Consider the following 17,418-nt stretch of genomic DNA (forward strand, 5'->3'; position numbering starts at 1 on the left):
CCTATCCTCAGGATAATTCCACTGCAAATCAGGAAAGTAGGGAGCCATACTTAGGATATACAGTCCAGCAATTGTACTGGCTCCTAACTTTGAATGCTTAAAGTCAGTATTAATTTGTATATACTGGACTGAAGGAGAGGGCAAAGCTAGAGAGGATACCTTTTCTGAAGGTATAGTGGGTACAGGAGGAGTCTTGCCAAAAGCAGTGTGAAACTCTGGGCAGCCTAACTTGTGCTGCTGCTGTAGCTAGAGTAGTACAGAGGTCCCACAGGTTTCTACATGCTGAGCAAAATGCAGAGAGATGGTGACAGCATGGCAGGGGTAGCGAAAACCACCCTAACTCATGCAAAGCATGAGGTGAGGATAAGCCACCACCAGGTAAGCCCATCTCCCAAGTGCACTTCTGGCCAGCCCCTCATTTCTTCCATCTGCACTGCTGCTGAGCTACTTTGGTACAGGACCATTTTCCTACCATACTTCTCTGGGGTGGTGCAGAGTTTTGAGTTAACCTGCTGCAGTGCTGAGAAAGTTTTGTAATTGCTGCCTGCTGGTTCCTTCTTTATTAGCAGGTAAGCATCAGTCTTGTGATACACCTCTCGGCATCTGGGTTTTCCTACTCCACAACCGAGAGCTCTTGCATTAATGTGCTAGGAAAAGGCAACGTTATCTCCACTCTGCAAGCATAAAAACATTCAAGTTGTTAGACAAATACATAGTTCCTTTTTATTTGCCTTCAAGTTTTGGAAACTTTGAGGAATGTTTACTTTCTCAAGGTTGTAAAGAACCATGTTAGAATATAGTTCTTTATTTTATTTAATGTTCAAAGTGAAATTTATCCCCTATACATCTGTACCCCATGTTCAAGCTTGTCAGTCTCGGATACCACAACAGGAACTCGATTTGATCTAACTATTCCTACTAAAATTCCTGTGGCTTTCCTTAATTACTGTATTGAGAGCAGGATTTGCTCCTTCCTATCTGAGCTATATCCATGGTTTTAATAGTTATAATGGTGTAACAGATCAACTTTAGGCTAATGAACTTCCCCAAGGGTTGCTTTAAACTACAATGAAATGTGATATCAACTCCTGTTGGCACAGTACCTCTATATCTGAGCTGCCCCATGCTCTCTGCAGCTTTGGCTCTGTGCTCCATACCCAGTTCTACGTTCCCTGAGGTGTGTGGCATAAGCCTCAATGTTTGTGAGAGGAAAAGGAATGTCTTCGGTCTGAGGAGAGCCTGCCTTCAGAGATGGGAAGAGTAATCAGTGGAAGTTTGGTAACAATCCTGGAGCCTCTTCAGCATTTTTTTCTGCTACATCCTGTGGAGCCTTTCTTGATAAGTATCTTGAATGATACACAAAAACTGGTCTGCCCTGAACTTGAACTATGAGCCTGACACTGGAGAAGCTGCTGATGGAAAGAGTGGCTATACATACAAACTGATGTGCTTAGTAATTAAAAAATAATCTTTATTATAACTTAAATGTGATCAGAAATATGGTGAGTACAAATGCCACAAAACTAAAAGAAAAAAATTTAAAAAAGCAGAAGTTGATACAAAGGACACGTTGAAAGGATTCAACTGATGGGACAAGTGTGGTATAAAAACCAGAACATGGCTACTTCACCTTCTGCAAAAAGAGTATATCGCTCAGTAAACAAGTAAGCATTTTGCACTGTACAAAATGTACTTCTTTAATTAAAGGAAGAATATATATATTTATAAATATACAGATATGTACATTCTTATAACATTCACAGTAAAAAAGCAAAACAAAATTACCCCTGCTTGCCAATGTGTTTGACTCACAAGGTTTCCTTTTGATGTGAACTGTTTGCAATATTTTCTATGTCTTCTATGCAAATTTGGATACTTCAATTGACATCTAAATAGCATTTCATGCATAATGAACACAGTACAGGAACACTCTTCTGTTAAATTCTATTCACTTCCTCTATTAACTTAAGGCTCGTAATCAACAGTTTGAAGCACTCACTGTCTTTCATCCTTGCAGTGTGGGGAGGAGAGATGCATTCATTTGCCCTTTATTTACTGCCTCCTAGGTCCACTTTAGTTTGTTCTAGTTCTTTATATTGAAATCACTGTATAGAAACTATGATCAACTAATTAGAGTGTATGAAATCCAATCCTGCCTGCAACTTACAGGACAAAATGGTCTGAGGGACTTGTGCAATTAGCTGTATTCACTCCTTCTCAGTATAAATAAATGCATTTTACCTTTTCATTTAATTTTCAGAAACCTACGCTATTGTTTGATTTCCCCCTCACAAATCTCTGGATTAATGATAGTTTGTTGCTGGAGGGCAAGAGAAAGGGAACAAAAGACCAGTGGAGGCATTTAGAATGAGTCACCAAAATGACACCTCCCAGGGTTTACACCATGCTGTTTCTGGAGGCCAAACTTGAAGGAACTTGCTCTCTATTTTGTTAGTGAGACAAATCTGAGAAAGCTGAGCAGTGCTTCCTGCCACTGGAGTGCTGCTGCGGGCACTGCATGGCTTGGTGTTGAAGGAAAAGCTGCTTTGCAGTGCTGCTCAAGAGGCCTTCCCATTGTCCTTGTTAGATACCTGTCTCAAGCTTTCACCGAAAACTTCAAGGAAGTAAATATAATAGGAACATATAGGAAGATGCCAAATTCTAAAAACCTTGAAGAGGTTTGCTGAGGCTGAATAACTGCAATTGCATTTTTTGTTATGGATCAGTCAAGAAAGTATTGTTCCTCAGCATCCAACTGTTCCATCATGAGCTGTAAAGAGAAGCCAATAGGAACACTTAAGCTGGATTTTAGATTTTCCTTAAGAAGTCTGTAAATTGCTACATTTGGGAACACTTTTAGAATTCTTCAAAGCCTTCCTTCTGCTCCCCACACTGAAGTGCAGCTCCATCCTACTTTAATGCCTATTAAATATAGGCAGGTTCTTTTCCATCTAAAAAGCTGTGGCAGCTTCAGTTCCACGGCGGTTTCCAACTTTAGCAAATTCTCGGGGAAATTTGTCCAGTTGTTCATATGCCAGTCTCCCATCTTCACCTGAATGTAAAATGTTAAAACATAATAATAGATCATGTCACTGCTCCACAACATTTAAAATACTGGGTTCTCTTGTTATAAAGTACTGATCTGCCAGTAACTTCTTGCCCTTCTTAAAATTTATCTTGTTGATAGCAATTTCAGAAATTACTTGGAAAATTAAACATGCTCTGAATGTTCAAATTAGTATTTTTTTATTTTCTTATGTAATTTGCTTGGTTATCTCTAAAGCAAAACAGAAACAGATATGGCTTGTATGATTAGAAGACAGTATCTGTACCCTTGTCTTACTGAATGACCTACTGTGCTTGTCAAGGTTTCAACTGCAGTTATAATACACTTGAGGCAGATAATATTTATCCACTTCTACCTTGGACAATATAAAGTTGTGATGGACTAAACTGTTGTTAATACTTTAAACATTGCTAAAATCATAAAAAGCCTTTTTGTCAAACTGCAAGGAAGCAACTGCCTGTCTGCAACCACTGAAGCACCACTTCCCCAACCTCTCTTCTCCCCCAATATGCCTTCTGGCTGGAACTTGGACTGTGACTGAAAACTTGAGATAAGACTATTGTCTAATTATCTCACCTCTGATGAGAGGTAATCAAGACCAATCTGGTGGTGGAGAAGAAGGGTTTGGGGTGTGTGATGGTAAAATCTGTCTACACCACACTGAAGAAGTAAACCCCCCACCTCCTCTGGGAAGACCAAGTACACACAGGACATTCACTCGAGATACAGCTAAGAAGGGGTCATAAATCATAAAAGGCCCCCAAAGCACCCCCTAGATTCATTCCGGAAGCTTTCTACCACCAGAGGACTGCACGTGATTCAAGTGAGGCAACAAATCCAGAGCCTGTCACAAGAGGCTGCAAAGCTTCCCTCGGAGGGGAGGTCCTGGCATCTCCTGAACATGTATCAATCCACTGGACTCTATGCCTTGTGGGACCCTCACCACCAGAAGACCCATGGGATGCCACCAGGTCCATGGATTGGTGATATAAATTCTATCATAATATCTCACTCTCTTTCTCCCCCTACCCCCTCCTTTTTTCTGTTTCTTTCTCTCTGTCTTTCTCTGCCTCACATCTACTGTAAAATAAAATCCATAATATTGATTTTGGCATATGGTCCCGTTTGCACCTTAGTTCAGGCAGAGGAATTTCTAATAGCATTATTTACCAGATCATAACAAAAGTTTATCCACTTCTCACTTCCTGGCGCTTTAAAGAAGTGCATCTATCCTTTACTTACACACTGCTGAAAAAGAGGAAACAGTATATTTCCTAAGTGTAACTATTTGTGTCTCTCAACCCCTTTTATCTTCAGTACTGTCATTTATATGCATCTTCATGAAGACAGTATTGAGCCTACAGTGTTGAATTGGCCATTAGGAAGCAAAATGATGTCTGTGTGTTGTATAGAGAACTGACAGAAAAACCTCTCAGAGATTTTAAAAGAAGTGTCCCTGTGCTAGTTGTTTTATAACCTGAGCAATAACAGGTCCAACAGCAGAGTGAATTCTTGCTGAACTGGTGAATCAAAGAGAGTATATTTGAAGAGTTTGCATAACTAAAATCACACATGGACGCACCTCCATGGAATAGAAATTCATGCCTAGCTTAAAGGCCAGAAAAATACAATTTTTCTGTGCCACTAAAGTAGTGCTGTCTTGTAACTGTGCACCCACACTTGCAGTCACACACTGCTGATAAAGCTAAATTACAGATTAATGAACAGGGTTTCTGTTGTCTCAAAGACAAATGAAGGTCAGTGCAAGGTGCCTCAGTAACTGTGTAAAGGAGGACTTGCAGACTAGGGTTTGTCCAAAAAAACATGTAATTTAGATTAAATGAACAACTGACAATGCCAGTGGCACATGAGAATGTGACTATGGCACTACAGGGGTGATGGGAGGGGATATCTGAAAGAATGGTGTATAAGACGCAGCAGACAGTGTGCTGGTCTTGACTCCTCAAGGCTGTTGAGTTTTCAAATTAATTGTTAATTATTTTTGTTTCTCAACTTCTCCTTTCCTAGTCTTCCTTTTCTACTTCCCCATCCAGACTCACGATTCAATTTCTGTCTTTTTGGCTCATTTTCAAAATGAATGACTTTTAAGAATTTATATTTTCCAACCTGTTCAAGTCTCTACATAAAGCTTTGTTTCAATTTAGAGTATTATATTCACATAATTCAGGTGTCTTACATGCTGCTCTGTCAAAATTAAAGTACTGCTCCAAACCAGCCAACTCACCAAGGGAGAGCAGGGTTTCAGATGCCACTTTTCTGATCTCTTCATTGTCAGACTGGCAGAGTGTGACCAGCATTTTAATGCTCTCAGTAGCCTGCAAAAGTGCAAAAAGAACCACATTAGCACCACACAGTACACTCTCGGTTCTATTTTTACAACCCTGTATGGAAATAGCAACCATCCTCCACATTGCCCTTCCTACTCCAAAGGAAGGGGGCCTTGGTGGAGACACAAGGAATAGGGTTTCCCTGAGGGGAAGCATTTGAAGAGGGCATATTTTCTGCTGTCAGTAGGGACCCTTTCTAATTTTTCTACCCGATAGGCTACATACATAAATCTGGCCAACCAGCTCTGTCTGTTGCTTCTGATTGTAGGATGGATGACAGGCTGTGGGCCAAGGCGATAGAAGTGACAGAGTATGGGTGTAGCAGGGAGAGGAACAGACAAGGATCTAGGGAATGAGTTGCACATAGAACATGCCAAACCTGGCAGGTCTGAGAAGGCTGCTTTTGCCAGCCCAGCTGTGTCTACAGGAATATCTTGGCTGGCCAGCCCAGTCACTTCACTCTAGGCTCCTCACTGACACCTGTACTAACCAACATTTCCACACTTTTGCCTTGCCTTTGCTATTTTGGGTAGGAAGCAAGGAATAATCCTGTTCTCCGCTACAAAAATGTCAAAATGACAAAAATGTCTGGGGAGGGCAGCTGTCATAGGATCTCTGGCAAGCTATTTAATCCAGCAAGAAGAGAGATGAGTGAAAGGAAGGGGAGGTACTGCCCTGGTGTGACACATAGAAGAGGCACTGAACCACAGAGTCAGAATCTGGATGAACCCTGGTGATCCAAGGGGCACAGGTCTGGTCTATGGGCTCCAAGTGAGAGCTTAGCTTCCAGAGCCATTAAATCCCACCACCTTGTCTTCAACATGAACACCTGTGTATGACTTGGGGCACGTCTGCACTGGGTGTGTAATGGTGACTACAGTTTGAATGCTTTTTGTGTGATGGAGCCACAGCACAGTGGGACTTTGTGCAGTCAGTGTGGTTTGATGTGGATTAAACTGCCACTGGGTTAATACTGGGGACACCATTTGTAGGGGTAAGGGAGGTGTGTTAATGACTGTCAGAAGAGATCAGGCACAGCAGGCATCAGAAGGCTTGATCAGGCGGCTTACAACTTAAGAGTTTTTTGTTAGTTACAGCTTCATCTTTTATCTACTCTTGTATTTAACATGCTAGCACACTACTGGTTAGTTAGTTCACTAAGCATCCATGGAAACATCCAAATGGTTACAAGGTATCACACATTCTAGAGGTGGCTCTCTGGTCCTTAAGGGTGCACTCATCACTTACCTCAGACATTAGGAGATCCACACACACACTGTAATCCCTGCAGGTTACCCCATCCACAGTCCCACCTATACATTGTAGCTTTTACATCTCTGAAATAGCATCTTCCAGAAAGGCCTCAACTTTTTCTTTGAAGATCCCAAATGATCCCCTCAGTAGCTTTTTTTTTCTCAGCAGTTGCTATTCTCACTATTCAAGACACATTGGAGCCACACTACTCAAGTGAAACATGTCTAGCTCCAGTTCCCACCACTGATTTCTAGTCTGACTTTTCCTGAGTGATCCAAAACCCCACTGCAACCTGCATGCAGCAGAGGTGTAATGTCCCTCACTGCTGCCTCTCAGGGATGCCTTCTAGGATCTTGGTTAAGGGAAAAGTTTTTCACATTTAAACAATATTGGATTATCTCTTGGATGGCATCAGTTGCGATGGGGATGAAGTTAGTTACATTTTAGAGCTGTCTTCTCCAGGGGACATAGGGAGAAATAGTCAGTCCTCAGTGAGGCTGTCTCATGGAACACATTTTTTGCCCCAGCATCCCATACCAGTCAGGCTTGAGTGGCTGCTGCTTCCCATGGCTCTATACAGCCAAAACAAAAGTGCATTTTACCATCCTGTCATATGCTGAAGTGCAAAGATATTACCAGATGCTAGCTGAAGCTGTAGTGCCCAGATGTACCAGTTATTTGTCATAAAACAAGCTGTGACCTATCTCTTTCTTCTGCTACTGCAATCCACAGGCATTATAGCTAATTTTATCCTGAGAAAGAATGTTTTTTTGTCCTTCTCAGTCAGTACTTTATGGATGAATGTTTTTTCCTCTGTCATGTGGAACTAAGTCTCCTGAAGTCACTATGAGAGGGAGGAAAAGATGCTATGTGAAAGATAAACTTGGCCATTGTCACAAACACTGTGTTTGTGCAACAAACCTTCTAAACCATTCTCAAACAGCACGGTATCTGAAAAAGATGGAGCACAGAAAAGCAAAACAGAAACACTACTGCTGCTGTTATTGCAATTTCTACTTTGTTATTTGTACCTATCAGACGTCCTTTCTTTAAAGTAAAGCTAAGTGTCACAATGAATTCCTTGTCTCTTACCTTGAGGTATCTTAGAGCCAAGCAAGCGGCTTTCTGCAGCTGGAGGTTGGGCTGGGTTAGTGCTTCACAGTAATAAATCAAGGCCTGAAAACAGATAAAGGAGAACAGCAATGAAAACGTCTGTGCCTCTGTGGAGTGTGGAGGTATTGCTACCCTACTAAATGGAGAGCAATTGCAGCCTGACTCCCAGGCAGTGAGTGTGTGGGATGGAGAGGGACAGTCCCTGACACAGTTAACGGAGCTGTTAATTCCCTGCAGCAGATCCAGGCCAGGCCACTAGTCATAGCTTAGTAGTTTCAGGACAGCTTTTGGTGAGAAGTTCACATTAAAGTGAGATGCACAATCTGGCACCCTTGAAAGCCTTTCACCGTACATCACCAAAGAGCTTTACATGGACCTTGGAGTCTAAATATCTCAAGAGCTGACTCTGGAGATGGTCTCTCTAACATAGGGATAGTAATGACCAGGTCGGGATGTACCCCAGGAAGACTTAAAATAATGATTACAAGGTTAGCATCAGTTGCTACACCAGGGTACTGCTTGACCCTCAAAACTACTAGCTACTGCTGAGCAGCAAATCTCAGTGGCACTCGGCTGTGCAGTGAACTTATCTGCAGCATAAAGCTGCATAATACTCTCACAGAAGGCACACACTGTGGTCCTTCCTGCAGGCCGTGAACCAGGTATCAGCTACACATGCCTGTTCCAGGAAAAGGTTATATTTTCTCTGAGATGCTGCCTCCATGAAGCTGGGGATGGAGAAGGCTGGTTTGAGATACTAAGAGACTGGAAAAATGGAAGATGAAGTAGGAGGGCAAGCAAAGAGAAGACTAGATTGATAGAGAAGAGAGGCAAAGAGCAAGCTCCTTCTTCTCCTCTCTCTGCCATCCATCTATCACTCTCTCTGTTTCAACCATCTTTTCTTTCACTCTTTCCTGACAGAGAAGAATAAAGGTAGGAAGAAGAAGTCTGAAAGGGCAGAAGCCAACCCTAAATTTCTTCTTACTCCTCTTCCCCTTCTATTTAATTTCTATGTTTAACCTGGACCTGCTTGTTATTTTTGGTATCTGTGATAGACTCAAATCTTATATCTCACAGCTGAGCTGTGTTTGCCCAAGGCAGTCCATCCCCTTCAGAAATGGTGGAAAGTTCCACAGATGGTAGCATTCTTTGAGAGGAAAAAAAAATCTGAGACCTATGTCTTCACATGTTGGTGATGCTGGGAACTGTTACCTTGAAGGCTTGGACTGAAGCCAAGTTTGAGAGAGGGCAGCAGAAATGCTGAAGTGTGGAAGATAACTGGAGAGCACAGCATTCAATAAGTATTTGCAGTTTTGGTTAGTACCTGTTTAGCGTAATGACAGGTAGAAGCGGACTGGCATAAAGACAGAAACAGACCTGCATATGTGCAGGAAAGTTAGACAGGATATCCCTCTGGATCAGTTTAAATCAAGCTTGGAACAGTTATTTTATATGTACAGATATTTGAGACTCAAAGGCAGAAAAAAGGTCATGATGATAGAGGTCTGTCATGCAACAGGTGATTTTCTGCCACTTACCTTCTCTCTGAAATGCTTGTTTTCTGCAGTTGCTGTCAGAAGTGATGCCACAGTCTCACTGACTTCATTTTTATTTTCATTGAGAAGTAAAGCCAAAGCTCTTAGAACTTCCTGCTGTGGTGGAAGGTTATTGGAATTTATTTTGGACACATTTTGCTGCAGTTTTCCGTCTTTCACTGACTGCAACACCTGAACCACAGATGCTGGAAGTGCAAGAGAAAGGTCCTTGTTACTTACTTTATCCTCTCGGTATTTTTTGATTGCTCCTTTTCTGCTAGCAATCCTCAATTTACACTATACACACAAAAGACATGAAAAAATCCCCATCTGAGCAAGTGTAGTGTTGCAGTATCTGCATGGAGAATTGTCTGGGCTTTAAGTTGGTCTGGTTTCTCAGATCATCTTCAGAGTAGGAAACAATTAGATGAGCTATGTGGGACAATGCAGCATTTATACCTATCCAGAGCTAAGGGTCTGCTTGTCACATCTTCACTTTCTGATGGAAGATGTAAATTCTCCCTGTAACAAGTGAAGCCGAACATCCTTGTCAGTGTATTGACTTCCTGAGCACCTTTGTAAGAACTTTTCCTAGGCATACTGATGTCTGCCACAAAGAGCAAGGGCTAATGTGTTTCAGAGGGGGGCTGAAATGCCTTTTTCCTTACATGCTTTTGGGCAAAAGCTCCCCAGTATGCCCAAATAAAAAGGAAAACTAGGCAATGTTCCTCAAACTCCCACTCAAATAGAGGAAAACTTGGCTTGCCAGGGACTGCACTCTAGCACACATTGTGGAGCGTCTGCTTCTCCCTTTAGCTTTCACTGGCTGAGCCTGCAAAACACTGAGGTGCTGTGATTCCCTGACTCCTGAGAACTGCTCAGCACTTCAGAAGGTGTCTCCAGAACATATGATGAAAGACCAAAACATCATCTAAGTTGCGGGCACAGAAAATTTCCCAGACCTTGGGCTCAACGCACCACCATCAGCCATTTCCTAAAAATCAGTCCTTTCAACATAGGTGTTTTCCCATTTGAATATGGAAATAGAAATGACTGAGGGTCCATCTGCATCACCTCCTTTCCCTTGATACCTGCAACCAATCATTCAAGTGCATTCAGGCTTAGTAGCCAAGGTACTTCTTTGTCTCCTTTCCCTTCTTCTTTTGTAAAATCAGCCTCAGGGCTGAACTGTTCAGTGCTGAGCTCAGAAGGAGCTCAGATGTACTCCCCAAATAGCCAGGAGAATTTATATATCCTACCTTCTTTTGCGAGCTGTAGCAAATAGCTTCCAAGGTCATTAACACTGTGGCTGGCAAAATAGTTGTAATACTGAAAGACGGTAATGATCTCAGAGGACATGCTGGAGTAGAGGACAGGCTCCGTCCGGTCCAGGATCTGAGACACCAAGATCCTGAAGACTGCAGGCAGCCATGGACAAAGGGACAGGTTAGTGGGAGCAAAAGCTGCTGGCAAAATGCCACAGTTCACTTCAAAGCGAGAATGAAAGAACCATATCTGCAAAGTCAGATACTTCCCAATGCTCCTAACCTCAATTATGGTTAGGTTAGAGGTTAGACAAACCTCCGTCCTGTCTTGGTCTCATAACCAGAGCATATCTTTGTGAGGATGAACCTCTGCCAGTTTATGGATGACTAGTGCAGCTTTCTACCTAATTAATACAGCATCATTTCTACCCAAATGATATCCTGAATCGCTGAACACCTATTCACATTCACTGCCATTTGCATCTCTGCAATGCCACTGAAGTAGGGGAGATGTGCACAGAGGCAGGATTTGACTTTGCTGTCTTTTATTTTCCTGGGTGAGCATGTGGCATGCACAAAATTAGTCTGAGGCACTCTCTGAGAGCTGGATCATGGAACAGGAAGAACAGTGGTCTGGGTAGGCATCCTTGGCCCAGGCCTGAGCGGGTCAGCCTACATCCCCACTCTGTCTGAGTGAGAGCTAGCCAGTATAGCTGGAGTTTGAGATGTGGTACACCCCATCCAGAGAGAAAGCCCTGCTCAGACAAACTCACTTGAATGCAGATTGATTTCATCCCAGTGCACATAATGGGGCACAGACATTATACAGATAAAATTAAGTGTGAGGATTCCCACTTCACTGAATCATTTACAAACCTCTATTTGTGAATAGACTTACTTTATGATTAGCTCATAAACCTTAAAACAGTATTTACTTTTCTCTTGACTGCACCTTTTTCTCCTATTACAATCTGATTATTTTGGGCCTAAACTGTTTCAAAAGTTGTAGCATTTGTTTTCAAATGAGATCTTGGAGCTATGGCCAAACAGACCTCCAAGGGGTTTGAAAACAAAGCAATGGAGATTGAGTAAAGTCCAGTACATGAGTGTTCTCCTTTTTGATGCCTGACACAATTTTTTGCAGCAGTTAGTACCTGTTTCTGCAAGTCCTGGACACTCTTCATTCACAGTGGTGGCAAAATTGATATCCAACTGCTTCATCATCTTGTCTGCAGATGTGTGATACAATCCTGAAGGGCCAGTACACTTCATCCAGAAAGCCAGCAGTGACAGCTTCTTGTGGAACTCTGGAATTGCTGGAGGAGAAGACAAAATGAACGATGAAACAAAGCCACACTGGAAACATTGACTTCTAGAAGAGAATAGATGGTAGGAGTGGAGGAAAACTCACCCTAGCCCACTGATGGACAGTCACTGTTTGCTGGGTCACCCCATGCCATTACCTTCACCGGGTGTGACCATGTGCTCACCCCAGGTTTGTAACATGTTTTTCTCTTTCCCATGGCAGATGTGAGACAATTTGCTCCTGATCCAGTTCTTGACACTGATGTCTCATCCTTTTAAATGCCACAAAATACTAGGGGAATACCACAAACGGTCTGCACAAGACTGGTCCCTGCCCTAGCACTGCTCTGTGGCCTTGTGTAAGTCATTCAATTTTGTCTCAATTTTCTGATAAATACACCGTGTTGTGTTTACCTATCCTGCCAGAGCACACATGAGGGTTAACTCTGTTTGTCAGACTCTTCCAAGTGTTAAAATAGACGCAACAATGAGAAAAATAATGAAATAGTTCAACATAGAGATGACTAAAAATGAAAATGTTCAAGGGGTTGCCTCTGATAATTTAATGCAGATCCCACCTTTCCTCAGGAAAGAAAGGTGGAGGAAACTGGCTCTTCAGATATGGCCATATCCCCATCCCACCACACCAATGACATCTGTCCATCTTCTGCACATGAAGCAGAATATGAAGTCTTTTCTCTTCTCACCTCTTTATTTCTGAGTATCAGTGCTGAAGACAAATGCAGGTGGCACCTGCCCAGCTATGGTGACTGCTACACCTACTGGTAACCCTGAGTCTTGCCCTTCCTACAGTGGCATCTCCTGCAGCGATGGTGAGCTCTGCACAGTGACTATTTCAGCAGACATGCATACCCAAACAAACTTTTTGGAAGGAATCCTCCTAAATTGTCTCTTACCATCAGTAAGAGAGGTGATATTTCCCAAGTTTTCAGTGCTGATCTCTGCAATATTCTCCATCACGAGAATCTGCCTGGACAGCTTATCCAGGAGGTCTCTTGTCACAAATGGTGTTTTACTGCAGAACACAATTTGCTGGTGAAGATAAATGGGAAGAAAGGAAAAGAAGTCATTGAACCAAAAAACCCTCAGCCTCAGAAGAAAACAAAAAACTCTAAAACACCTGAATTGCAATGCCAAATTCATTGCGTGGAAACACAGGATCTTGGTAACTTAAAAGTTTTTTGTCTCTGTGATATTTTATGATCCTAGTTGATAGCATTAAACATCTACATCCAGATCTAGGTACTTGAGTATCCAAGCAGCCATTTGCCAAGGTAATTTCTGATTTACCCATTCCACAATGCTAAAGAAATCCATCATCATAAGCCTTAAAGCCACAAAGGAGTCTTATCAGAATTTGCATAACATAGCCCATGGACTTTCAGGACATTCCTGCCTGGAGGAAGACCACAGGCTGTTCTTTTTCCACTGCCTTTCAGCTCTGATCAGGTGCCTTTGTTAATTTGCTGCTTTCTCCTTGCTAACAGTACCTAGTACTGACATCTGTGTTTTCTTCAGCAGTTCTTGTATTGTTCATATCAAATCTGCACTATGTGTGGACATAGTTCTAGCTTGACTCCCTTAGCTGCATGGTTACAGTGTACTCTGGCATTTAATCCAAAAATCTCCCTTTTTCTCATACTTGTGAGTCAGCATTGTCCAGAACAACACTAAGGCTGCTGGAATCAGGCTCACTCTGAATTGTTTCAATGGGCTTTTGGGAAAATAAAGCTAAGTGTATCTATGATGGAAGAGTGAATAATTGTAAAGAGGAAGTTGCAGCATGTTTTAATTCATCAGTAAAACCCTGATGCCCTCACTTACTGGAGGTTTAAAGTCACATTTCCTGTGCATGGGCTTTGAAAAAAAAGCTATTAAAACCCCCTTTCAGTTAGCTGTGAGCACAAACTGAAAATTTTGATGTCCCACGGGGGCTGTCATGTGCTGCCTTCACCATGTCTGTTGCAGACATCCTCTCTGGCTCATGTGTAGGAGTTAATTTCTGTTCTTGAACGTTGCAGCCTTGACTGGAGCTCAGTTAAATAGTGGGGACAGGGCCTTCTGTTTTACTTCTGAAGACATGGGCTGCCTTAACTGAGGACTGAACTCACTGAGAATTTCCCAGTGGAGTCAACAGACATTTGTAACCCAGAGCAGGGGATGCCCCTGTTACCTGCTGCACTGATCCTCAGCCCTCCTTGGCAGCTCCAGCAAAGTGCCCCATAGTTCACATATCAGATCTGCTCCAAAATGGGCCAGGATGGAAAAGACAGAGGCTCTTTTGGCTGGGTGTGGAGTCACCACCCTACCCCAGCACATCTGTTCCAGCCCTGAGCTCCTGCTGCCTCCAAGCACTGACCTTGCCAGCCTGCTTGTGTCCATGTTGCAGGTAGAGATAATTTTAAAATATATGCCCCAAATGAGGTGGGCCTGGTACCTGAATGAGCTGGGTACAGTACTGCAAGTGCTTAACTATGGTTATATCGAGGCTGTCGTTCCCTGTGGTCAGGGGCAGAGGGCTGCCGGCCACGCTGGTGCCCACACCTGTGTCCTCGGTGAGAGCTTCGCTCAGGTGGCCTCGGGCTTCTGGATGCTCTGTCTTGTAACTGAGGGAGGGAGGGAAGGAGGAGGAAGTCAGTGCAGGGCCGACTGCTGTCACAGCAGACACACACACACGCACGCGCGCTCACACAGGGTGATGAGCAAAGAGCACGGCAGAAGAGCTGAAAGCAGCGAGAAACTTGGTGATGAACACATCATATCACAAAGGAGCAGTGCTGCCCTGGCTGGGCACGGGAGGGATATACCCACAGAGGGGACAGACCTGTCTCCTGACTGGTTTGCCCTGAGTGATATGATGCCCTAACAGCAAGTCCTGTTAACCCATGGTTACTGTCCCTTGATGGTGACAGCTTTTTCTCATCTGTTGATTAATCACCTGCCCAGTAACTCTGGACTAAGCACCATTTGTGCTATCCCAAGTACTGAGCTGCTAAGAACAGCTCTGTGCTTCCAGTGTCCAAATGCTGCCGAATTTAAGGCTCAGTGCAGAAGGAAAGGAAAACCACTGCTGGAGTAAGAGACTTGATGTTTTCATACGCTGTTTTAGGCACAGTGTGTACAGCTTACTTTGCCAATTGCCTCTACAAGAGTGCAGAGCTAGTCTCACTGTGTTTTAAATCATTATTTCCAACATTGTCTTGCCGTACAAATGGTCCTCTCCATGTTTAAATCCAAAGCCTGAGGTCAGTCCCCAGATGGCAAGTATGTTTGGCTGTTAAATTCAGAAGATTCAACACTTGCAAGCTTTACACTGAGTCACACACTTACACATCTAAAAATGGAAGTGGAATCTGTACTGCCTGGGGATGAGCCAGAAGGGGAAAAAAAGAAATTTTAATTTCTACCTTAACTGGTTAAAGCTAGATTCTTAAATCAGCACAGATCAGACTGAGCTAAGAGTGTCAGTTTAGCAAGCAACACCATTTCCCAAGTTTTTCTTTACAACAAGTCTTATTCTGGAAAGAGAACATGAGATGATGGGAACTGCATGGTGGTTGTTTGTTGCACTCAAAATTGCTTTAAGCAGGCTGTGAGTAGTATAGGTCCCTGGCTGGTAAGCGCAAGGTGCGAGGGAACCATGTTCTTTTCTTTTTCTTCAGCTCTAGTGCCGCTTACATGCCTGCTGGGCATCGTGTCAGCTCAAAGTATGCAAACATGCTTTTAGGATCTAATGATTGAAGCACAGCATCTTAAAGTCACACAACAATGGCAGGCCACGGCACAAACACCACAGCTTTTTGTTCTATTTTGGTTTTTTTTCTCGGAAAGACCAAAAGTGATGAAAGAAGGGCAGGTAACACGCAGGGCCATGAACAGAGTACCAGTCAACACTCTTACATTCCAAAGGAAACCTACATCATACTGCTTAAATCTGGCCCTGTGTTATTGTTACTGACAAGCTTAATCCACTGCAAAGACTCATTCGGCTAGAGAGAAAAGACAAAGGGAGGGGGGAAAAACCACGGAGGAATTAGTAAATACATCCAAGGAAAGCCAGGTCCAAACCTATGTCAAGGAAGAGGCTCTGCCAGTATTGATGTCAGCTTAATTTCATTTACCCTTTGCCTTTGAAGGAGAAATTGCATATATTCGCACAGGGAAAAATAGCATCCTGGAAGCTAAAGATTTTGTGTGCAGCAGCCACAGGGAACCCTCTGACCCTATAAATGCATCAAGGATTAGTCAGTCTTCCTTGAATAAATTGTGCACCAGGATCCCCTGTTAGTGCCAAAGAGCTGGGGTATCAGTTTGGCGTAAGCATAGCTGGCAGTTACTACAAACTTACCTATTCTTCTCAATCTCAGTATCTGAAAATACTGAGTCTGCACCTCCTTCACCATTACAAACCTCCACACCACCACCATCCTCATCATCAAAGTCAGAGGTGTTCAGGAAATCAAAGCTTTCTAAAGCACTTTCAACTGTTAGACTTAAACTGGAGGACCTGCTTCGGCTTACTGCTGGCTTGCACTGCAAAGGCAGAATGAACCAATGAAAACCCCAGGTATTAGCTACTACTGAAAGATAAGAAAAAAAGATAAAGCTTAAAACTTTCAAATTCTTCATTTTATTTTTAAAACTTCATTTTATTGGGTGTTTCATTTCAAGCCTTCATATTCATAGCATATACAATCAAAGTCTGAGAACTGAGGAAAACCTCCCATTCCTCTTCCCCTCCCCATCCTACCCACTCTTTTCCCCAAAGGAAAACACTCAAAGGCAAAATTCAACGTGTTTTATAGAAACAAGAAATACGTCTTGAATCCAAGTTTTGCAGCTTTTGGTGTTCTCCAAAAAGAAAGACGGCAATTAATGCAATGGAAGTTGAAAGGGGAAGGCACATTCCATAATTGCTGTTCTAGCTACAGAAGCCAGTTTATACACATCCAATGGCACTATCTGATTTATTCAAGATGTAACTCCAACAGACCTTAGCCAGGAATTAATTTGGTTCCATATTTTCAGATTTATTAAAAATGGGTGGAGAGGACTTAAGTGGCCTTTGAAGCCAAATGGCTTATCAAGGAAAAAAAGGCAATCATGCATCAGATTTCTATGTGACAGAGGAAGGTAATATTGTAACTCAAGAAATTAACAGAGGGGAGAAACCATCCCCCCTCACTGCTGGTAAGAAATGCAAAGGAAACTTTGCTCTTGCTGTAGGAAGTATCAAAGGCCCTGGCTCCATGTGGCAATTCATCCAGATATGCCCACAGAGTTGCTTTCATCCTGCAGGTTCAGATGTAGCTTGAGGGATCATCTCCATTGGTTGGTGCAATGAATTCAACATCTTTCACACTATGTGATTATTTGATCAGAAACAGCCACGAACCACTGGTGCTGTTATACAAGCTCCATCCTCCAGTCCCAGGCAGGAGACATGACTCTGTTTCAGTCTGTACGAAAAAATGCGTTGGCCTCCAAGTTCAGATTCAACACCAGTTGGA

The 17,418-nt window shown here is 42.8% G+C and overlaps 1 protein-coding gene across 1 annotated transcript in view; it reads right to left on the reverse strand.

The window, feature by feature from the left end:
• Positions 1–1,447: 1,447 nt before the first annotated feature.
• Positions 1,448–17,418, reverse strand: part of RIPOR2 (RHO family interacting cell polarization regulator 2) — a 69,398-nt gene continuing 53,427 nt past the window's right edge. The window contains 10 exon segments of the mRNA XM_071554949.1: positions 1,448–3,016; positions 3,018–3,052; positions 5,313–5,403; positions 7,762–7,845; positions 9,321–9,523; positions 10,577–10,735; positions 11,737–11,898; positions 12,805–12,940; positions 14,346–14,514; positions 16,257–16,441. Of these exon segments, the coding sequence (XP_071411050.1) occupies positions 2,867–3,016; positions 3,018–3,052; positions 5,313–5,403; positions 7,762–7,845; positions 9,321–9,523; positions 10,577–10,735; positions 11,737–11,898; positions 12,805–12,940; positions 14,346–14,514; positions 16,257–16,441 (1,374 nt within the window). The 3' untranslated portion in view covers positions 1,448–2,866.

This window comes from Pithys albifrons, chromosome 4 (genome assembly GCF_047495875.1).
Source record: "Pithys albifrons albifrons isolate INPA30051 chromosome 4, PitAlb_v1, whole genome shotgun sequence".
Lineage (NCBI taxonomy): Eukaryota > Metazoa > Chordata > Aves > Passeriformes > Thamnophilidae > Pithys > Pithys albifrons.